The sequence below is a fragment of the Crinia signifera genome, chromosome 8 (genome assembly GCF_055691185.1).
Source record: "Crinia signifera chromosome 8, ASM5569118v1, whole genome shotgun sequence".
In the NCBI taxonomy this organism is placed as follows: Eukaryota; Metazoa; Chordata; class Amphibia; order Anura; family Myobatrachidae; genus Crinia; species Crinia signifera.
In genome coordinates this window covers 122,533,694-122,559,264 of record NC_139224.1, presented here as the reverse complement: position 1 = coordinate 122,559,264, position 25,571 = coordinate 122,533,694, and the positions used below count along the sequence as shown (strand labels likewise).

At 41.7% G+C, this 25,571-nt stretch overlaps 1 protein-coding gene across 1 annotated transcript in view; it reads left to right on the top strand.

The window, feature by feature from the left end:
- The window catches only part of RPAP2 (RNA polymerase II associated protein 2), a 76,598-nt gene extending 56,548 nt beyond the window's left edge, over positions 1-20,050 (top strand). Inside the window, exon 12 of the mRNA XM_083157096.1 lies at positions 19,833-20,050. Coding sequence (XP_083013222.1) covers positions 19,833-19,992 — 160 coding nt within the window. The 3' untranslated portion in view covers positions 19,993-20,050. The remainder of the gene's footprint in view (positions 1-19,832) is intronic.
- The last annotated feature ends 5,521 nt before the right edge of the window (positions 20,051-25,571 follow it).

Genomic DNA, 25,571 nt, shown 5'->3' with positions numbered 1-25,571 from the left:
GTATAGGACAACGCTAGCCCTCAGCTGGCGAAGCGGCCGGGGCGAATTAACGCCTTGAAGGCTGTTAATACATCGCCCCGGCCGTTTATCCCTGGGGTGGATTGCAGGGGACAGCCCCGCCGAGCGTAATTCGGCGGGCTGTCACTAGCGGACGTTAGGTGCGCTAGTAATACATTAGCAAAATCGTAATCCCCCCCAGTTAACCAGCGTTAAGTGCATTTTTGCACTTAATGCTGGTTGATACATCTGCCCCATTGCACCTTATCTAACCATTTATCGGATCATCCTGAACTTTACGTAGAGAGGTTCAAGAGCTTATCCAGTTGTGGGATTGGGACACCATCCGTTCTGAGCTTGCTCTGGAATGGCAGCAGACAGGTATGAATGCATCTGATTGCACAGTGAGGTGAAGAATTTTGGAGTTTGTCTTATTGTCAAGGAGGGCAGCAAAGAAGCCTCTTCTCTCCAGGAAGAGACACTGATATTCTGCAAACCGTACAGGGATCGGACTGCTGAGGATGGGTAAAGTCATTATCTCTCATGAATCCCCATTTAGATTGTTTTGTGCATCTAGAAAAACATTTTACCGCAGAAGGATAGCGAGTTTTACCATCAGCCCTGTGTCATGCCAACAGTAATGCATCCTGGGACTATTCTTTTGTGGGTATCTTCTCAGCGAAGGGAGTAGGCTCACTCACAATTGTGCCTAAGAAAACAGCCATGAATAAAGAGTGGCACAAAAACATCCTCCAAGAGCAACTTCTCCCAAACATCCAAGAATAGTTTCGTGACAGACAATGCCTTTTCCAGCATGAGGGAGCTCCTTGCCATAAGATAACAAAGTGGTTCGGAGAACAAAGCATTTTGGGTCCATGGCCAGGAAACTCCCCAGACCTTACTCCCAGTAAGAACTTGTGGTCAATCCTCGAGGTGTTGGACAAACAAAAACCCACATTTTCTGACCAACTCCAAGCATTGATTAGTCAAGAATGGGCAGCCATTAGTGAGAATGTAGCCCAGAAGTTAACCTGCCAAGATGGGTATGGCTGGCCTATTAGCCGTGGGAGGGATATATATTCTCATGCTTTTCTTATTCTGTATATATTATGAGATGTGAAAATAGATTTGCTGGGTAACTTGGGGCCCTGAAACTGTTCGTGATTTTGAAGTAAATTGAAATTTAAAAAACGTATCCACCGTTTTTTCCTCCTTTCCTTTTCCTGGATTGTACAGTACTGAGTGCACAGATTGAGGTCCAGCGACTTACTGCTGCTTTACTATGATTGTGCAGCCTGTCTACAAGTGTGTGCGATAATAGGAGTAGGAGCCACTCAGTCCTGATATTCTCTGCAAAGGTTACACTTGGACCCTTGATGTTAGGGGGTCACATTTACATCACTCACCGCGCTGCATTATCCATATTTTGGATTTACTTGTTTAACGGCAAAATTACTTCATATACCAGAAATCGGTACTTGTGTATTATAGCGGCGCCCCTGATGTGCATTGCGCAATGTTTTCATCGCATCGCGACGCAATTTTTTCCCCCTATGCGATAAAAGATCGTATAAGCACCATAAAGGGTGCTTACAATGTGAAATGCACCCCCACGCGCCCCCCCCCCCACTATAAACATGAACCCGAAGCGTGGCGAGCGGCGGCGGTACGCGTCCTCCGACCTTTTCATACCCCCACTATCCACATCGGCGTGGAGTTGAGAATAGAAAGTGTGGCGAGCGCAGCGAGCCACTGAGCCCGATGCGTGGCGAGCGGACGCGGATACCTTCACAGGTATCGGAGTCCCCTCGCGGGCTTCACAGGTATCCAGGGCTCGGTGGGGGTGCATTTCACATTGTAAGCACCCATTAGGGTGCTTATACAATGTTTAATCGCATCGCATTGTATGGCATTGTATGCCATGTACAATGTCATACAATTTTAAAATGGTATGACATTGTACAGTATCGCGCGATATCGCATCGCATACCATCGTATGCCTTATGGTATGCGATGCGATGGGCGCCGCCAAAATACCCAAGTACCCAGAAATCTATAATATGTAAGAAGAAACTTATACATACTGCTTTATAAACCGAAACGAAGTAAATGATGAGAAGTGGTTATTGTTACCATGACATACAGTATGTACAAGGTTACGGCATAGACAATAGACCATGTCTAGGTCGACCACTAATGGTTGACCAGTGACTAGGTTTACACTGACAAAAGTTTGGCACAAGTTTATGGTCCGCAGTCAAAAGATCGACATGAGTTTCATGTGTTTTTTTTGTGTCTATGTAATCAAACATCAGCATGGACATCGTATATATTAGGGCGGAGTGAAAAAATTTAAATTGAGAAATTCGAAATAGGCTAGTGTGGAAAAGTTGTGACTTGAACTGAATAAGAAACGTGGAAAAGCATTTTAATCTGAGTCAACATCTTCTGTTCTGGCAACAGAAAATAACGAAACCTATGAAGATGCTCCGATCTAGTTAAAATTATGTCAGGACGTCTTAAAGCCCCGTACACATGGGGGAGATATATTGCTCAGCCATATATAGCTGAGCAATATATGGCTGAGCAATATATTGCTCAGTTTCTCCTTTTCATCAGCGACCAGAGATGGTCGCTGATGAAAAAGAAACTGCCGGGGGGAGCCCGGCAGTGGTAATCAGCTGGTCGCAGGAGCATGTTCCTGCGACCAGCGATCACTACAGGGGTAAAAACAGGAGCGCGCACCTGGCGATTATATCGCCGGTGCACACTCCCATCGCGGGCAATATGGTCGCTAAGCGACCATATTGCCCGCGATATTACACAAAATCGCCCCAGTGTGTATGCACCTTTAGAGTGGGACCTTTTGACTGTCAACCTTGTCTATGTCAAACATAACCTTGTTGAACTTTTGACAGTGTCGACCTAATGCAGGGTACACACCAGAACGATCATGATTGTGAGTAGATCTGTTGGAGCACACGATCGGGATCTGTACCCAGTTGAAGGGATCGTTTTCCAATCCTGACTGCAGCATATAGGATCTGCAAAACAACCAAACGACCAGTGGGGACGCGCATCGGATTGGAATCTGATCTAAAACATGCCCAATTTACATACAATTGCTCGAGATTGTATCGAAATTGGGGTAATTGAGGCCAAATCGTTCTTGTGTGTACCCAGCATAAGGGGTATGTTGACTCTCTTTTTGGGTGTTGACCTGGTCACTGTTGACCATTGGTGGTCGGCCCAGTGACTTTCAACCTAGACAATGTTTATCCACTGACTTGCAAAAAAATATTTTATTGCAGTCTGTCTGTATTATCTGTAGCTGGACTATGCAGCAACTGTTTGATGGCTCGAATACATTAAAGCATGCAAATAAATATTTTGTATGATATTTATTGCACCAATATATTGCTTGAAATAATAAAGTAGTGCTACTCCTATGATTGATCTTTGTGGACTACGGTTCATGTTTTGATGTCAGAACTATAGCATTGGTGTATGTCTACTCATCTAAAATGGTTTTATATTTAAAAAAAAAACCCTAGTAATGAAATTGACATAAGTTAAATGCTAGAAATGTTTTCCATATAAAAGAGCTGCTACTGACCTTAACATGACTCATTTCAGAAAAGACGTGCTATTGCAATTTGAGCAATCCATTCATTCTCTTCATAAAAGTGATTACTACTGTATGCAGAACACATTGCATTTTTACTTTGACAGTAATCTGGTTGGCTGAGTACACTGTGAGCAAGAAGATTGCGGTTATAGACCTAATTCTGCCATCTACCTGTCACTGTATAGCAATGCTGTTGCTATACTTCACCTGCCCTGGCAGTCAGCTTCTACAGATCATATGCCCTCGGAATACATGGGCGATTGTCATTCACACAGGATGAAAGTTACATCCACCTTTTTAATAAGCAGTGAAATGCACATTTGTTGTCATTTAATACATTTGTTATTTTATTGAGAAATCTTTGTAACCGAATTCTCACTTCTGTTTTTTTTCCGTCCATTTTCCATCGTGTGTGTCTGTGTTGAGATATGTGTCTGGGAGTCAGTACTTGGTGCCAGTGGGTTAGCAATCTCTTGTAGGATCTGCAGTGGTGTAATGTGGTGCTCCACTTTTTGATTCTGATATCCTTGTCTCCAAGTGTACAGACCTAACCACACTGTGATCTTACCACCCCAGGACTTCCTCTCTACCCTTCCTGATCCTTTCCTACAGCTGAAATGCTTTGTAAGCACAGTCCCCATTTGGCTGAATCATTAAACCAAATGTTGTTTTATATATTTTTTTCCTTTTTAATATCCAATATATTGATTTTTTTTTTTTTATGGTTCCGTGCGTAAGGTCCTGGTGGTTATAGAATAGAAAAATAACTCTTTTGGAATAGAAAAGTTAGGCATAAGTATATATGCTTTAACACAGTCTGCTAAAAAGTTACAGCTCACGGGTTTAGAAACTTACAACAATTGCTTAATTTTAGTTATCACAGAATATTTTCTTTTAACAAAGTCTTTATCAGAATTATTGACGTTGCAATAAATGACTGGCTGTTTTTACAGCCATATACTGTAAGGTGTGGGTGTGGGTGTGTGTGTGTGTGTGTACAGTATCTTGGTGAAACAAAAAAATATATGAAAATCCAGAGAAACCGCATTAGTTGAAATTAATTTTTTTTTTGTTTTACAATTATACGGGAAGCGGTCATCTATTAGAATTAACTTAGGTCTACAGTCATTAGGTCGACTGGCAGGAAGGTCGACCTGACTTAACGTCTACATGGGCCAAGGTCGATATGACTTAAGGTCGAATTTGCATAAAGGTCGACATGAGGAAGGTCGACTGGTCATAAGGTCGACATGGGTTTTTACACAGTTTTTTGAGCCGACATGTGCCGACAGGCGGTATTTCATGCCCTACCATCCACTAGGGCGTGGAGGAGGTTATTAAAGCTGTGGCGAGCGAAGCGAGCCACCGTGCCCGATGCATTGCGAGCGAAGTGAGGGTCCGATTTTCATTGCCAACTGTGTCCATGTCGACTGTGTCGACATTCGGATCAAAAACCAGTGAAAAACCCATGTCGACCTTATGACCAGTCGCCCTTCCTCATGTCGACCTTTATGCAAATTCGACCTTAAGTCATGTCGACCTTGGCCCATGTCGACCTTAAATCAGATCGACCTTCCAGCCAGTCGACCTAATGGGGTCAACCTAATGACTGTAGACCTAAGTTTATTCTGACAGATGTACCGATTCCAATTATACTGGCCTCGTTAAATAATATACATTAAAATGACAATAAAACTGTAGATGCTACTCTGATACGCACAATGGCCCTTATTCAGATCTGATCACAATACAAATTTGTTCTCAAAATAGGCAAAATCATGTGCACTGCAGGTGGGGCAGATGTAACATGTGCATAGAGAGTTATATTTGGGTGGGGTGTGCTGAAACTGAAATCTAAATTGCAGTGTAAAAATAATGCAGCCAGTATTTACCCTGCACAGAAACAAACTCACACAAATCTAACTCTCTCTATACATGTTACATCTGCCCCACCTGCAATGCAAATGGTTTTGCCCATGTTGAGAACAAATTTGTACTGTGATCAGATCTGAATAAGGGCCAATGTGCATACATTTAAAATCTGAATTTGTTGCATTTGTAACTATTGACCTATATAGCAAACTTGTTGCTCATGTCTGCATGTGTTGAAAATGTTCTCTTTTATACAGCTGATTGTTGTACTTCTCTGCAGTGTCTCAATAAAACTGTTTAAAAAATTTTTTTTTAGATGTGTGAGGGGAAAAAACTCGCACTTTTTAGGGTTTACTTCTAATTTAGAATCAGGCCCATTGTCTGCAAAGTGTTTTGTTTTAACATTCTGGACCTTATTTAGGTCCAGTCGCAGCGACGTGCGCGTTCGCACGGGTCTGATGTTTGCTGTGCACATGCGAACAAACTTCACTGGGTACAGGCACCCATTATTGCGGACAGGGAGTGACTTAATCCCAGAATATGGGACGCTGTCACTTTAAGAAGCGCAATTCTGCCTTAATTATCACAATACTGATATAAACAATAGTTAGAATATCAAATAGTATTTATTAAAAATAGAATACATATTAATATGAAGTGCACTTCAACAATCAACATTGAATATTACATAAAAAGAGAGAAAAGCCACATTCGTTACACAGTATAATGTGAAAGCTATGGAAATAAAGAAAATAGTGAAGGGTAATTTGTATCTATTAAAATCGGATGAAATCCTTAATAACGAAATAGATTTCAATAATGCTGTTGTATTCAGGAAATCACGAAATCTAAAAACAAAACTAGCTCCAAGTTTTTACAAGAAAAAAACTAATGATAAAATCAGCAATTCCACCTGGATGCCACCCCCACCTGATGGTTACCATATATGTGGGAGAGGAGGGTTGGGAGGATCTTGTGCATCATGTATGTATATTGAGAGGAAAACCACCACATTCATGTCCTATGTGTCAGGTGAAACCTTTTCCATCAAGGGTTTCTTAAATTGTAAGACAAAATATGTCATCTACATCCTCACGTGCGGATGCGGCCTACAATATGTGGGCCGCACCATCCGTAACCTACATGTTCGCTACATGGAACACAAACGCAACATTGTAAAAATGAGTAAAAATAACAGCCTTTACAGACATATGGCTAGTTGCCAGCGGGGAGACCCAAAAGGGATAAAGATGTTTGCAATTGAACACATTAAGAGTACCCCAAGAGGAGGTGACAGATATGTCCAGTTGTGCAGGCGAGAAGCATACTGGATATTCTGTCTAAGAACTCTCAGCCCCCTTGGTTTGAATGACAGTATTGAACTAAACAGTATCTGATTAAAAGTTTGTTTGATAAATATAGGATGACAATATTTTGAGAACTCTCTGTCCTATGTAAATTTATAAAGTTCTGATGTGGCGGGCAATCTAGGATGGGATGAGTGGGAGGGCTCACTGGCCCCTTACTTCTCCCACCCGTGATAGTCCGAGACATTTAACGTTCATCCATAACCTGTAAAATTCACATAAACAATTTTTTACTGTGTCTATACATCTATATATAAATACTATAGAAAAATGTGATGTCCTGTATTCTATGGTAATAGAAAATAAATGCTGGTCCATAACATGTGCAACCGAAGATGATATACTACCCCTTCTGATAATTAATTGATTAATTAAATAATTAATCAATTAAGATGACTTGTACCCGCTTGAAACACCTTTAGTATTGCAGTATGGGGTCTTAATATAACCCAATTCCCTCTCTTACTGCATTATTTCGTTTTTCTTTACTTTTATATTTATATTTTTATTATATTTATTTTATTTTATTTATTGTGGAGTTTTATGATTATTGGATTATAATTGCTACCATATATAGTAATATTTAAAATAATTTTTTACTAAAATGAGGCTTGGAACACAGGAACTAAATATGGCTGCCGAGATCTATCTATATAGACTGTATAACCAAAACGAGGCTTGGAATACAAGCTGGCCACGACAGCCTTGCTTATCAAAACGAGGCTTGAATCAGACGGAGCCAAAATGGCCGCCGCCGTCTATATGTATCAGTGAAACGAAAGCGAGGCTTGGCATACAAACCCGGAAGTGCGGGGGCGCGGGACGCGCGAACAAGTACACTATAAATGTGCTTTCTATATTCATGACAGCTCAAACTGAGGAAGCCGCCGATAGCTACAGAAGGCGGAGAAACGCGTTTTTTGAGCTCCATTGCCTGCATCTTGCATCCATATCTTTCCAGCCAGGTCACGCTTACAGTGGACAGCAGATATCCAGTCAACCCACTGGTAAGGGAGGAACAGTGACGTGCCACCAACAGAATTTATCTGCATCAGGAGGCATCCCCATCCACAAACCTTTGCTGGAAAATACTGACTGTGACATGGACTGGTAATTATATAAAGGATTACAAATTACAAACAAAGAAATAACCAACATGCCATATTATCCTAAGCCTGCCTAATGTGCCTCAAACATTCAGCCAGCCATATATGTTAAATGTTGTTTGTCATGTATGTGGATTTTATGTAATATTCAATGTTGATTGTTGAAGTGCACTTCATATTAATATGTATTCTATTTTTAATAAATACTATTTGATATTCTAACTATTGTTTATATCAGTATTGTGATAATTAAGGCAGAATTGCGCTTCTTAAAGTGACAGCGTCCCATATTCTGGGATTAAGTCACTCCCTGTCTGTTCATTCCCATTAGCAAGAGGCCACACATCCTCTTCATTAAAGAAGCAGCAGTCTTGCCTTATTTTCCTATTGTGCCATATATCACCCGGTATAGTACCCACCGCGCTTCTAGGTGCCCTTAGGGACACACTTCTTTCTTCCTTGCTCCATTGTGTTAAGGAGCTGCAGGTGTACTATATCAGGTGCTGAAATATGAGTAATCTAAAATGTTTAAGTGAGAGAATGGAAAGGAGAAATTTATATTTAAAAGACCCTCTGAAAATCCAACAAGATACTCCTAATGAAGGTTCAGATAGTATGCATAGTCTGTTTAATCAATTAGAAAATCTCTGTACAGACGAGACCAGACACTGGTGGGATCAAATTCTGCTACAGAAATATCGGTACTTGTGAGTTATCCGGGCGCCCGATTTCAAAATCGGGTCGGATCGGGACATCGCATCGCATCGCATGCGACCATCGGATGCGATGCGATGCGATGACCCGATTTTTCCATAGGAATCAATGTTAAAATGGACTGAGTCCATTTTAACATGGAATTCAATGGGAAAAAGGGGTCCTTTTCATACCCCTACTATCCAAGTGGGCATGGAGTTGGATATAAACCTGTGGCGAGCGTAGCGAGCCACCGAGCCCGAAGCGTGGCGAGCGTAGCGAGCCCCGCGAGGGGACACGGAATACCGTCCCCTCGCGGGGCTCGCTTCGCTCGCCACGCTTCGGGCTCGGTGGCTCGCTACGCTCGCCACAGGTTTATATCCAACTCCATGCCCACTTGGATAGTAGGGGTATGAAAAGGACCCCTTTTTCCATAGGAATCATTTTAACATTGATTCCTATGGAAAAATCGGGTCATCGCATCCGATGGTCGCATGCGATGCGATGCGATGCGATGCGATATCGCATCGCATCGCATCTGATTGTATGCCTTAACTTAAGGCATACAATCAAAAAATCGGGCGCCCGGATAACTCACAAGTACCGAAATATCTGGACCAGAATCTGATCCCCAGAGGACTAAGGATCCTAAAAACCTCTACATTTAAAGAGGATAAAACATTCTCCGATGAGTGGGAAAGTATACTAGATAACTGTTCAAAAAATTTAATGCGATTATTGATCAGATATAGAGAGGGGAAAACTAAAGAAATCCAACAAGAAATTGAAAAAGTACAAGAAAAATTAAAAACACATGTAGGGGATAACGATTTCTCCAAAAGAGATTCACAGGTAAATAAAAATGTGGAGAGTTTTGAAAAAACTTTAATACTTAGAAAAAACAATAAATTGGACCGTGATAGGTCGGACTATGCATCAGGCACAGTTCATACATATAACAGGAATAGATCTGTTAACAATTGGAATAATCATAGGAAATTTACACCGGGTAAAACTCAGAGGTATTCCTACAGGACTAACCAAGAACAAAGAAATAGGATGCCCATTTATGACAATTATAAGCCCCAAAATCCTCATAGGGGAACTGGGAGGGACACCATTGAAATTAGGAATAGATATGAACCATTGGCCAATCAAGATACAACTGAAGGGCCTCAATATAGTCCAAACTATGCACCCAGGAGGACATATCAAAACAGAGATTGGTCACGTAAAGGAGACACCCAGGGGAATACCAATTATGGTACCCCAATACCCTCCAGGGAGAATGATTTTTTAGGGGAGCCCCGCAGATCCAACCACTTGAGGAATCCAATAGAAAATCACAACAGACAAATAAAAAGGTCAAGAAACGAAGATTTCGGGGAAAACGAGGAGGACAGAAACAGTCAAGGAAACAGCTCAAAGAGAAAGTGAAGGGAAAGGGAATTTTTAATCTTTCCAAAAAAACTTTGAGTGATGAGGAGGTTCGGTTGCTGGAAAAGGGACTGAACTTCGCTCCGGCTAATAAACCCAATCTCTTTGAGCTGTTTATTGACCTAAACAAATTTGTGAGAAGCCTTAGCCAAAAACGTTACTTTACATTGAAAAATCAACAACAAAAACTCTAGGTACCATAGACCCAGTAATTTTAGAACATGACGATAATGAAATGGTGGCTATCCTAGAATCATTAGCATTAGAGAGTAACGTAATGGATACACAGATCCCGGTTTTCGACATTAAGGAAAATGGACCCAATAAAAAGGTGTTCAAGAGAAAGTCCGAATTTTATCCTTTACAATTCAGGGGCCCATTTGTTGAGACTTTTTATAAAGTGACTATGGAGCAGTTCAGAACTTTATGTAACAAAACAGAGAAAAAACCCTTAAAAGATAATCTGACTAAAAAAGAGAGAATAGCATTGAAATCCCTGTTGAATGATCCCAATATAACAATAAAACAGGCGGACAAAGGGGGGGGGGGTCGTTATAATGGAAACTGAAGATTATCTAAAAGAAGCTTTTAGACAGTTAACGGATGTGAAATATTATGAAAGACTGGACGGGGATCCAACCAAAAAATGTATGTACGAATTTAGCCATCTACTGGATGATGGCCTCTCCGTGGGAGCAATATCCAGAGAAACATATGGTTTTCTTTTCACCCCCTATCCCATCACACCCACATTTTATTTTCTTCCCAAGATCCACAAAACTTTGGTTTGTCCACCAGGTCGTCCGATTATCGCTGGTATTGGTTCAATGACCAACAATCTGTCATTTTTTGTCGATAATTATCTACAAAAGTATGTACCTAAGCTTCAGTCGTATATTAAGGATACGACCCATTTCCTACAGAAAGTCAACGAAATAAAATGGAAAGATAGCTACCACTTTATTACGAGTGATGTTGAAGCTCTATATTCGACCACGAACTTGGAATTACGGCTACAAAGTGGTATTTGGAAAATGATCCCGAGATATCGGACGACCTGGTGGACTTTATAGTGCACTCCATTAGGTTTATTTTAACACATAATTTTTTCACTTTTGATTCTAAATTTTATTTGCAATCACTGGGCACGGCCATGGGGACCAGGTTCGCCCCAAGTTTCGCCAACCTATTTATGGGGAGATTTGAGGAGGAGAACATCTGGGGGCGGGACTTGGGGGAGAACCTGGTCCTCTATGGCAGATATATAGACGACTTGTTTTTTATTTGGGATGGGGATTTAGATTCCGTCACACAGTTCACGAACAGTTTAAACATCAATGAATATGGTTTAAAATTCACCAGTAATAGTCACACAGAAGGTGTCACTTTTCTGGATATTGCTCTCACGGTAGAGGGAGATAAGGTTGAGACTAAGACATTCGTTAAAAGCGTTGACCAAAACAGATATTTGAACTATAGGAGTAGCCATTACAATAAATGGAAAAACAACATACCCAAGAGCCAGTTCATGAGAATGAGAAGGAACTGCTCATCAGAATTGGCATTTGATAGACAAAGTAATGAGCTACACCAAGCATTCCTAGAACAAGGGTACCCCCGAAAACTGCTAGATGAGTCCCTGAACATAGTTAAGAACATGGAAAGAAAAACACTGTTAGAAATAAAAGAAGATAATTCAATACCAAAGATAGATAGAAAAAAGAACCAGACTAAAGAGAGAAAAGCCACATTCGTTACACAGTATAATGTGAAAGCTATGGAAATAAAGAAAATAGTGAAGGGTAATTTGTATCTATTAAAATCGGATGAAATCCTTAATAACTAAATAGATTTCAATAATGCTGTTGTATTCAGGAAATCACGAAATCTAAAAACAAAACTAGCTCCAAGTTTTTACAAGAAAAAAACTAACGATAAAATCAGCAATTCCACCTGGATGCCACCCCCACCTGATGGTTACCATATATGTGGGAGAGGAGGGTTGGGAGGATCTTGTGCATCATGTATGTATATTGAGAGGAAAACCACCACATTCATGTCCTATGTGTCAGGTGAAACCTTTTCCATCAAGGGTTTCTTAAATTGTAAGACAAAATATGTCATCTACATCCTCACGTGCGGATGCGGCCTACAATATGTGGGCCGCACCATCCGTAACCTACATGTTCGCTACATGGAACACAAACGCAACATTGTAAAAATGAGTAAAAATAACAGCCTTTACAGACATATGGCTAGTTGCCAGCGGGGAGACCCAAAAGGGATAAAGATGTTTGCAATTGAACACATTAAGAGTACCCCAAGAGGAGGTGACAGATATGTCCAGTTGTGCAGGCGAGAAGCATACTGGATATTCTGTCTAAGAACTCTCAGCCCCCTTGGTTTGAATGACAGTATTGAACTAAACAGTATCTGATTAAAAGTTTGTTTGATAAATATAGGATGACAATATTTTGAGAACTCTCTGTCCTATGTAAATTTATAAAGTTCTGATGTGGCGGGCAATCTAGGATGGGATGAGTGGGAGGGCTCACTGGCCCCTTACTTCTCCCACCCGTGATAGTCCGAGACATTTAACGTTCATCCATAACCTGTAAAATTCACATAAACAATTTTTTACTGTGTCTATACATCTATATATAAATACTATAGAAAAATGTGATGTCCTGTATTCTATGGTAATAGAAAATAAATGCTGGTCCATAACATGTGCAACCGAAGATGATATACTACCCCTTCTGATAATTAATTGATTAATTAAATAATTAATCAATTAAGATGACTTGTACCCGCTTGAAACACCTTTAGTATTGCAGTATGGGGTCTTAATATAACCCAATTCCCTCTCTTACTGCATTATTTCGTTTTTCTTTACTTTTATATTTATATTTTTATTATATTTATTTTATTTTATTTATTGTGGAGTTTTATGATTATTGGATTATAATTGCTACCATATATAGTAATATTTAAAATAAATTTTTTTTTATATAATTCCCTCTTTTTAGATACTTTATGAATTAATGAGATGGGAGAATCCTTTCTCTTTCTTTTTGTCTTTATATGTATGTTATTGTGATGTTTGTTGTCTGTCCATGTCCAGTGGCCAGGTGTGGCTTAATAGCCAAATATACGATATATAAGGAAAAGGAGGCGTGGCTACAGATGTAATACATATCGTTATATAAATAAATGAAAATATGGATATGACTAAAAATAACATCTGTCACGACACGTTTGTAAAGAAAACGAGGCTTGAGGTATACTTTAAATATGGCCAAATTCGATAAAGAGGCTTGGAGTATGTTGATAAATAAAAAGACAGCTGAGACATTTCATTATACTAAAATGAGGCTTGGAACACAGGAACTAAATATGGCTGCCGAGATCTATCTATATAGACTGTATAACCAAAACGAGGCTTGGAATACAAGCTGGCCACGACAGCCTTGCTTATCAAAACGAGGCTTGAATCAGACGGAGCCAAAATGGCCGCCGCCGTCTATATGTATCAGTGAAACGAAAGCGAGGCTTGGCATACAAACCCGGAAGTGCGGGGGCGCGGGACGCGCGAACAAGCACACTATAAATGTGCTTTCTATATTCATGACAGCTCAAACTGAGGAAGCCGCCGATAGCTACAGAAGGCGGAGAAACGCGTTTTTTGAGCTCCATTGCCTGCATCTTGCATCCATATCTTTCCAGCCAGGTCACGCTTACAGTGGACAGCAGATATCCAGTCAACCCACTGGTAAGGGAGGAACAGTGACGTGCCACCAACAGAATTTATCTGCATCAGGAGGCATCCCCATCCACAAACCTTTGCTGGAAAATACTGACTGTGACATGGACTGGTAATTATATAAAGGATTACAAATTACAAACAAAGAAATAACCAACATGCCATATTATCCTAAGCCTGCCTAAATTGCCTCAAACATTCAGCCAGCCATATATGTTAAATGTTGTTTGTCATGTATGTGGATTTTATGTAATATTCAATGTTGATTGTTGAAGTGCACTTCATATTAATATGTATTCTATTTTTAATAAATACTATTTGATATTCTAACTATTGTTTATATCAGTATTGTGATAATTAAGGCAGAATTGCGCTTCTTAAAGTGACAGCGTCCCATATTCTGGGATTAAGTCACTCCCTGTCTGTTCATTCCCATTAGCAAGAGGCCACACATCCTCTTCATTAAAGAAGCAGCAGTCTTGCCTTATTTTCCTATTGTGCCATATATCACCCGGTATAGTACCCACCGCGCTTCTAGGTGCCCTTAGGGACACACTTCTTTCTTCATTATTGCGGACGGCAGCGGGCTGGCCCATTTGCATATAGGAACTCCCAGTGTTTCATGGGCATTCCCATGAGAACGCTGGGTGTTCTCATGCTAATGAGGCCATGAGGGACATGGGGGGGGCAGCTGACATCACCGGATGTCAGCTGCCCGCCCACTTACCCCCAAGCATACATGCATATGTAAGGTTGCTCAGTGCAACCTTACATATGCGTGCACCATCCACGGTGACCATCGAAAGATGTGGGAAGGTCCCAGTGGCATGCGAATGGATGTTTATGTAAAACATCCATTCGTAGCCGTTGAGAATCAGGGCCGCCAAGAGAATTCCTGGGCCCCGGTACAACAACTTCCTGGGGCCCCCACGGACGGAGATCCCCGCACACTCTGCGGACGCGGTGTTACGCCACTGCTTCCAAGGTGGATACACATACAAAAATTTACACTGTAATGTCTATTACACGTGTCACACACCCATTACATATTATACCACGGTACTTATGTAGTATCTGGGCTGCCGATTTCTAAATCGGGTCGGATCGGGCACATCGCATCGCATCGCATGCGACCATCGGATGCGATGCGATGACCCGATTTTTCCATAGGAATCAATGTTAAAATGGACTGAGTCCATTTTAACATGGAATTCAATGGGAAAAAGAGGTCCTTTTCATACCCCTACTATCCAAGTGGGCATGGAGTTGGATATAAACCTGTGGCGAGCGTAGCGTGCCACCGAGCCCGAAGCGTGGCGAGGGGACACAGAATACCGTCCGCTCGCCACGCTTCGGGCTCGGTGGCTCGCTACGCTCGCTACAGGTTTATATCCAACTCCATGCCCACTTGGATAGTAGGGGTATGAAAAGGACCTCTTTTTCCCATTGAATTCCATGTTAAAATGGACTCAGTCCATTTTAACATTGATTCCTATGGAAAAATCGGGTCATCGCATCCGATGGTCGCATGCGATGCGATATCGCATCGCATCTGATTGTATGCCTTAACTTAAGGCATACAATCAAAAAATCGGCAGCCCAGATACTACATAAGTACCTATACCACATGCCATAATGCTCATTACACGTTATGCCACACACCGTAATGCTCATTGCATATTAAGAAGTTAACATGCTCTACTAGGGGTTAACATGCTCTGCCAGGGGTTAACATTATGTGCCAGGGATTAACCTGTCTGCCCTGATTTACATGCTCTGCAAGGGGTTACATGCTCTTTGCAAAGGATTTTCACATACCCTCCAACATGGCCCATTTCATTAGGTACAAAATGCTCTGTTCCTGGACTTCCCTGCCAGTGGCAATTACAGATGTGAGCCTGCAGCACAGTCCAATATTCAAAAGGAAGGGGGGGGAGGGGGGTCACATATACTGCCACCCCAAGCATCACTGTCCTGGACTCACTGGCAGTTGATGTGACCCTCTTTGAATTTTGGACTTTGCTGTAGTCCAACCTCTGTAACTACCACTGGCAGGGAAGTCCAGGAACAGAGCATTTTGTACCTAATGGAATGGGTCATGTTGGGGGTACTTGCCACCAAATAAAAAAAAAAACCTGTGTGTCCAGACCAGGGCCCCCCTGACAGGCCTGGGCCCGGGTAAATTGTACCTGCTCCCCCCCTCTCTCGGCACCCCTGTTGAGAATGTACGCGCCTTGCGAATGGTAAGCCAGCGTACCACCGTTCGCAAGGCGGGATCTGGTTCACTCAAAAATTCGCATCTGAGTGAATGAACCCGAATAACCCCCTATGTCTGTATTCCATACTTGATGATTTACATCAGTCTTGTCCAACCTGCGGCCCTCCAGATGTGCTAAAACTACACATACCAGCATGCCTTGCCACAATTTGGCTATAAGGGAATGCTAGAATGATGGCAATGCATGCTGGGATGTGTAGTTTTAGCACATCTGGAGGGCCGCAGGTTGGACAAGCCTGATTTACATGATCTGTATACCTTGTTTAAGGTACTGTATAGGTGTTGACTATCTGTCTGCCTCCTCCAGGAGGGACAGCCAGATTAGCGCAGCAGGTGCACTTCAGGACAGGTGTGATTTGTAATAGGGGCAGGGAACAGGGGTATCCGGCCTATAGTTCCACATGCATTGGATCAACATGGTCAAAGTCCCCATTGGGCTGTTTTTTAATCTATAACCAGGTTGGTGATGTGACACCTAAATGGAGGCAGTAATGGGGGTGTGGAAAACATGATCACATCATAATGACCTCACTACCTACCCACGTTCTGCAATGCTGAGATCACAGCCACTGTACATCAAGGGTGTGCCTAAGATGTTGTGGTTCAGGGCAAATCACGTAGGAGCTCCCACTTCACTCGGTAAGTGTGCATCTGGGTGGCATGTTGCAGCTGTTCCTGGGAGACATGCCCAGGCAGCTAGGAGTTCCACCTGATATTCGGGAGCTTCCCAACCATTCCGGGAGAGTACGTGCTTTAAAGTCACATTTAACAACCTTTAATAACAATTAAATATGAGGTCAAAATGTAAAGGTTGACATAAGTCACAAGTTTTTTGGGGGGGATTTTTTTATCCGTTGGACTTTCTCATACGTTGCCATCCACGTGGACTGATTGGAAACAGTAAGGTGTGCTGAGCACAGTGCTAGCAGAACAAGGCGCCTGGCCCGAAGCATGGTGAGCAAAGGGGGCACGCTGATTGGGCATCCGCATGCTCAGGTGTTGACATTGGCACTCACAAAAAATGGGAAAACTCATGTTGACTATTCCAGGTCAACATTTTGCTTGTGTGCCCTTTTGTCAGTGTCCACCTTGTGCATGTCAATCTTTAGTTGTCAACCTAGATATTGTCTGGGAGTTATACCACCCGCGCTCATAGCATCCCCATAGCTGTCCTCTTCCTGATCGCTACTAAGCAATGTGAGAATATGGCCAGGATCACCCCTGCATACTCACCTCTACCTATCTGCACTTACCTCCATCACCCCTGCATGCTCACTGCTACCTATCTGCACTCCCTCCCTCACCCCTGCATACTCACCTCTACCTCTGCACTTCCTCCCTCACCCCTGCATATACTCACCTCTACCTATCTGCACTACCTCCATCACCCCTGCATACTCACCTCTACCTATCTGCACTACTTCCCTCAATCTTGCATACTCACCACTACTTCTCTGCACTACTTACCTGGCCCTTGCATACTTGCCACTACCTCTCCACACTACTTTCCTCACCCCTGCATACTCACCTATGCACTCGCTCCTTCACCCCTGCATACTCCCCACTACATATCTGACTCTCCTTTTCCCACTCTCTCTCCATGTCACCCACTGCCTCTCCCCTGTATCACTATCGCAACATCACCCCCACCAAGGCATCACTCCCCTGCCCTTGTTATGTGGCCACGCCCCCTTGTCCCTTTCATGAAGCTTTCCCTGTCATTTTGTTCTGGAACTGCCTTTGGCCATTATCACAGGTGGTATGGCCAGCATCAGGTGCACTGAATGAGGAGTTACAACAGAGCTGGGATTTATGACCTTGTGACCCTCTGTACAATGTTTTTATGAAGATTCCTTGGTTTTCTTAATCGGCTTGAATTCATGTAAAGTGCAGTTACTGTATAACACTAAAGAAAGAGTTGGTTTAGATATAATCATTAAATCCGTTGTATGCATCTGAAAATAAAATAGACGTGTTCTTGGTGTGTTAGCCATGTCTAAAAGTACTGTAACGTTTCTACAGCCGCTCACACTGTGATAGAATGCAGAGATTTGATTCGTTCTGAGGTTATTGATCCACTCCTTCCCAGGAGTTCTCGCTATCCATATTTCATGTGCCCACCGGCTGTTGGTGAAGTTGATGAAATAATCATTTCCACAATCTTGCTGGGAGAGTAATGTTCTCTAAAAATCTTGTTTTTGAACTGAATGTGAAGTCAGATTGCATTTGCCACTGAAGAGATGTAAAACCATACTTTCCCAGATTTCACTTGTTTATTTCTTTTAGGCTTAACCTTTTAAATGCCAACCTCTCTGTGAGAGATGTTTAAAATATCCGCAAAAAAAAATGCCAGCGTCTCCCACATTTGTTATATAAATTCAAATAAAAAACTTTTGTGAGGAAAAAGATTATATTTCCTATATAAGGTAAACATTACAGGTCATTCTGATTAATACAAATGTTTGCTTGGCAATTTTCATACCTATTTTTGACAAATTCACTTGGCATTTAAAGGGTTAAACAATTGTATTCTTGTTATAAGCTGAATATTTTATAACTCCTCTGCAAATGGCAGCATGCAATTTCTAGCTCTTTTGGCTTTATATAGGTCACTTACTAGAAGTACTTCCTTCGCTCATATTGGGCCTGATTCAGACATGGATTCTAATGCGTCTTTGTGATATGATTTGTTGCAATAGGAGGCATCTTGTGTTAATAGTTTGTCTCACGTTGGCTTCACTGATCCGCTGCTGCCTGCTTTTGCGCAGCACCAGATTATCCTCTGAGTTACCCTCGGGTTACCGTACTGTCCAACATGACCTGTTCCATTAGGTACATAATGCTCTGCGACAGGGGTTCCCTCTTCATGCATGATTTCCATCACCTTTGTTACACTTGGTAATTGATGAGAAGGGTGTTACAACACAGGTGACAGCAATCCTATAGTAAGAGGGGAGCCCAGGAGCAGAGCATATGGTACCTAATGGAATGAGTCGCGTTGGAGAAAATAGGTTACTTATAATGACTTAGCCAGTGAAGCTTTGTCCAAGGACCCAGTCAGTGGTTTCAGCACGCCCCAAAAAATAGGTCTGACACGCTCACATTTACTATTTTCTGCCTGTTGCCAAACGCCAGCAACATGTCATTCATGCTGCAATATTTTGGGCACTGTGAGCGATGTGCAAATCCCAAATCACTGGATATCCAATTGACCTGCTTCTCTGAATTAGGCCCCTTGTGTGCAAGGACCTAAATACATATATTGGGCAAATTTTGACGCATCTTTGCAATTGAACTTCGACCATCCATACTGTATTTTGGTTTGATACTTCTGAAACCAGGCATATTTTGTGCATCTCTGCATAGCCTGAAGTTCTGTGGTTAGGCCCAGACTAATCATTAATAGTAACACTGGGGATTTGGGATAAGTTCCCAAAACCATGCTTTATCTCTGAAAAATGGGATTAGGCAAGCAAGGCTGATCCTCGATGATAGCTGGTGGCCGGCGTGCACTGATAAGCAGCAAACCAAGCATATAGAAAGTGGACATAAAGATGTATATGGGTGAATATCTGGCCCATAATTCAACTAGTGAAGTCAAGTGTGTGTGTGGTGCCTAAAAAAAAAAAAAAAAAAAATCAACATTTGTGAAGTTGAACAATAGTATTAATATAATGTCTCTTTATTTCAGGCTGATACCCACGATGCCTCTGCACAAGGACTCCCAGCAGAGACCACTCTACACCCAGTTCATTGCCAAGCTCTTACAGGAATTACACTTTCAGGTTGAAGACCTCGAATGCCTGAAAAACAAGTTTGCAAGCAAAATGTTGTCATCATCTTCAATGTAACAATGTATTCGTGTTCCTACTTACCATGTAACACAAATAAACATTGGGGAAAAAATCATTTAGTTTGTGTACTATTTTATTTTGTGAATTTAAGAAAAATAAGTGTCTCTGAAGCATAGCATATTTTGACATGGAGTAGTGTTGGGCTGTGGGAGGAGTGGGGTGCTATGATTAAGATGTGGGGAGCAGTGGTTAGGTTTAGTCCCTTAAAAGAGTGGTGCTAGGTTTAAGCAGCGGTGTATGAAGGTTAGGCATTAGCGGGGAGGGTTAGGGTCAGGCTGCGAAGGTGGGGTTAGAGTTGCTCAGAATGTCCTTTGGAACTGAGAGCGGGTGACAGAGAATACGTAAACATGGGCAATGCATCCACATCTGAGTCAAGCCCTAGTTAACCATGATCTAGTCCTCTACAGATCCTAATTTTTTTTTTTTTAACTGAACCAAGGGCGTCTCTTATTTTGTCCTAATTTAAGTGAACGTGAATAATCCATGTTTGATCAAGAAAGTGCACCCTTCCTACTTTCTTTTCTTTCTTTTTTTTTCAATGGTATTTTTATTAGAGGTCAACAGGGGTCACAAATTAGTACAGAAACAATATCAAGATGGCCAAGTGTATTCAAGCACATAATCAGCGAGCCAACAGTAATATGAAGAAAGCATATTCATTATCATTTTATGGATGACCATCAACAAGTTGTGTGCGACACCACAAGACCTGGTTTTAGGATAAATTTTGCTAAACAATAAAACACTATTAAAATAACTAGAGGTCAGTGGAGTAATGGGGTTAGGTGAAGGAGGTGAATTGTGTGGCTAGGACTATCCTTTCCTACTTTCTTATCCAGATGAATTGATAGAGGTGTTGCTAATCATGTTTACTTTTATTTTATTTAAGTGTCAAGGAGTGCAACAGTCTCTGTATAATGCAGAACCTGTCACCGTTTTACTGCAGCATTCAGGTGTGTGTTATAATTGGAGTCACTGTTGGTTGTATTACCCGATCTACTGTTGACTTGGGTGATTCTGGGCAGTGGCGTAACTATAAAATAAAAAGATTCAGGTGCACCCCACCCTAAAATCATGCTCAAAGATGCCAAATAAAGATCATCTGAAAAGAAAAACACCAGGTAAACTCCATTGGTTGAGACACATCAAAAACATTTTACCTCCGCTGCACATTAAGTTGGGGCTAATGAAGAATTTCCTGAAAGCTCTTGATATAGAAGGCCAGGCTTTTAGTTATCTGAAGGAAAAGTTCCTGAAGTTACTGGGTAGACAATGTTTAGATGGACAGTCACTAGGGTTGGCCACTATTGGTAGACCATGACTAGGTCGACACCTTTGAAATGGTCGACATACCCAACCCAACACCAGCTTATGATTTGTTTTTCACTTGCTTTGTTTTTCATACTTTATTATCCAAGTGAGCAAGTGAGTGGGAATTTAATAGTGTGCTGAGCGCAGCGAGCCACCATACCCAAAGTATGGCATGAGCAGCGGTAATCGACATAGACATGTGTCGACATAGACACACAAATGTCTGTCGACCATAAGCTCGCGTCAATCTTTTGTCACTGTCCACCTTTGGTATGTTGACCATTTCAAGGTGTTGACCTAGTCACTGTAGACCATTAGTGGTCGACCTAGATATACTGTAACATGATAAAAAATCTAGCACTTAATTGACATGGAATCCAGTGCTGCTTCAAGTCGTCTGTGTGTGTATTTATTTTTAGGGAACAGAGGTCAACTCTTGTCCATTGTGGACAAACTATTGGACAGCTCCTAGAATATGGGTTGTAGAATGTCCCTTTCCCTTCTAGACTACTTCCCTGACAACCTGGTTAGTGTAAGTGATGACATTCTGACAATTTGGGCGTTGCTACAGAGAATACTGGGACCATCCAATGATGGGGGACTACTGCTGGTTCATTTTTAGAGACCCGAAGGACACTGTACAAACAAAGCATCAACATTTCTCTAAAGCAAAGGGACCTTTTTTTTTTTTTTTTTTAATAATTACATTACGGCAGTGTTTCCCAAACTGTGTGCCTAGGCACCCTGGGGTGCCTCAGGACACTTGCAGGGGTGCCTTGGGTTGGTGGACCAGGATCAATTCATATTATGAATGGTCAATGTAACAGGCAAAACCAGTTCTGGTGGCTGCCAATCATAATATATTTGCACAAACAGGAGCAAATCGTGTCCCTCACCGGATAACTATGACATATAAACTCAATGCACTTAATTTAATATTTTTTATCTGAATTTATCGATCAAAAGCATTTGGCCTAGGGGTGCCTTGAAAATATTTTGATGCTCTAGGGCGCCGTGATTCCAAAAAGTTTGGGAACCACTGCATTGCGGCTAATTTGGATTACGTTTGAAGTTGTTTATGCAGTTTTTAAGTGTTTCTGTAGTTGTATTCCAATTTTATAAATTACAATGATAATATTTAAATTTTCATAGCGATTCATTGAAATCTTTACTTCTCATTTTTCAGCTATAGCTATTACCATTTTTGGTAATCTGGGTTTATTTCAGCATCCGTAAATTAGGCAAAAACCTTATCACATGTCAGATGCAGACCTCTTATTTAAAATGCATTAATTATCTCATGTAATGCACATTTGAAATAGAACACATTACATTAGGAAATGGTGTATAAATGTTTCAGACTTTGGGGGGGTGTTCAATCCCCCGCCGCTATTTCCGACAGGGTAAATAGCGGTGGGTGCCTAATCAATGCTGTCTTTCCCAACAGCATTGAAGAGGCATCTTGGCAAAAGGAGCCCGACTCTAAAAGCAGTCAGGCTCGTTTTGCCGAGAACGGGCGCTGTCAACCTCATGGCTGGATTTCGACGATCCACGGCCGTTTCTTACGGCCACACTCCCTTTTCGGCACTCGGCAGGTGGTACATTGAATCCCGCCTGCCGATTTCGTGTTGATCAGGCTGAGAAAGGGAAAGGTTCACAACTGCCGGGACATCTCGACAGTCGTGACCCAGGATTGAATATCCCCCGTTGGACTGGTTTAAGATTTCATAATGAAGGGCATTCTATTTACATGTCATTACATACTGTAATTTTACTATGCTAGTATAAAGGGTGAAATTTTAATAGGGTGAGCGATTCAGAAAGTGAGAGATTTGGTAAGAAATATCCAGATTTTTTAAAGTGGCAATCATTTACACTGCAAAAGCAAACTGGTTTTGCAATGTAAATGATTGCCACTTTTAAAAATGGCGATTTCTTATCAAATCTTTCACTTTCTGAATCTCTCATTCTATTAAATTTCACCCATAGTTTTCATTAAGAGCAGAAAATATATAAGCACGTTTTCGTATATTATGGGGTATATCCTATAAGTCTTGATCTTTTTTCGGTTGAACAAATAAAGGGGTGATACCATGATTTTAGCCCCATGGTGAGTATCGGGCTATCCTATTACAGCTGTTTTGCTCATCTGAAAAATGTTCCAGGATGGCCCAATAACATGTGAGATCCTGGACCTGTGTATTATTGGGGGTCTGTGGGGTTGATTATCGGGGATTATGTTTCGTATGGCTGAGGCACATGAAGCATGATACCTGAAAAGTGCCACCATCAGGGGATTTGGATGCCAACATCAGGGCTGATAGTATAGCCACAATTCAACCTATTAGCCATGTTAAATTAGCGCTGCTGGTAGGATATATGCTATGAATGACAATAGAGAGGTATAATTAAAAGTAAGAACATGAAATTAACGTCTCCTGATTTTCATGAGAATCTTTGAAGACCATGCTGTGCAACTCTTCAAGAATGGATAGGTTTCCATTTTAGCCCTATGTTACTGGGGAAATCGACCCATCTCACAGTTTAAAGGTGGACTAATTAAATATTAAAGCTGGCATTACATTATTCAATGATCTGGGTCTGCCTGATATCAGCAGATTGGATAGAAAACCATACTGTATAAGCATGTGACCATTTTGAAAATATGGATTGGTATGACAGCATGTCCGGCAGATGTAATATTATTAAAGTTGCACAGTGATGACATCGGCCAATTGCACTGTGCGGCCAACTGACCATTTCCCTGTTAAATGGAAAGCAGTGGGGAAATGTTTCCTCGGAATATCGTGTGGCCATCATGTATGACCATGTTATATGCTGTGTGTCAGAAGTGTCATTTTATCTGACCCGTATGCCTAGCATAAGAGTTCCCAGTAATCACCTATATTCAATACAGTATTTACCGTACCCACCTGGCTGATCTAAGCAGACTTACCAAACATTGAACATCCCATACTGTACAGCTGCAAGAAGCCTCACTGCAGGGAAAGCACAGTATATGGCAGAGTAGCAATGCTTGCACTGCTTTGAAAAAGAAAACCGTCTCTCGCAGTCCCTTTTATCTTCCTTCTAAGAAAGCTTACCGTACGAAAGCATACAACCTGTCAGAATAAAGTTAGGCGTGCCAAGATTTATTCTGCTTTCTGTTACATTCCCATGTGGTTTAGCACTAAAGGGAAGGGTTACACTTGAAAAAGGCTTGTATGTGGTTAGAAATGCAGAGTGGTTGCTTGCCTATACTGAATCTACTGGAGGGTCTTTACTTGTCTACTACAGTGACATATATCTCATCAGTGCAGCTGTTGTGAGATGAGACACTGTCTGTTACTTTCCTAAAATACAACCGCAATTGTACTGTGAACAATTAGCATTTCATATTCAATATGTATGTATAGTATACAATCTATTTAAGGAGGTAATCAATATGGGATTACGATTGCCAGAATGTTGCGACAGACGGAATCCTGTGCAATTTTCGTTTTGATCCAACAGTAACCCGACAGTACTGATTTCTTAGTATAGAAACGGAGCAGCAGAGAAAATTTCCAAAAATATTTCCGTTTTAAAGAGGAACTTAAACACCCACTCACATGTAATCCATTACAGACGCTGGATGACTGCCCAACAGGGTGGATCCCGGTGGTCAGTATCCCGACTGCCAGTCCTCTGACAGGGGGGATCCTGACTGAGAGGGGCTATTCTCCCTTGTTGGGGTGCACAACCCCCATAGAGGGAGAATAGAACCTGTGTCAAGCAAAGCGAGCTACCAAGGTCGCAGCGTGCCCACAAGGGACTTCTTTGCGCACGCCCCCCTGTCAGAGCACCGGAAGTCAGGTTTCCAACGTTGGGATACTGACGGTCAGGATACAGTCATACCACACCCATCCATTACATGACCAGTGCTTAGAAATATAAAATGAAATGGGACAAGTTGTTCTAGTATAACATACAAGCAACAGAGGTGCCGATTTATGTTTTTGCTGGTTGGTGCTCAAGCCTGTTGAAAGGCTCTACGGTGGCCCGGCATTGGGACTCTGGAGTTACGGGCACGTGGGTGCTCATTAATTCCTGTGGGTGCTCGGGCCCTTAAGCACCCACAGAATCGGCACCTATGACCGGTAAGGTTAAGGATCAAAGACATCACCTGGACCTGTACAAGGAGTAGAGCCAACAAAGGTGCTTTCCTTCATACTTCCTTACTTTGTATCGTACAGGGGAAATGTAATAGGATGAGAGATTCAGAA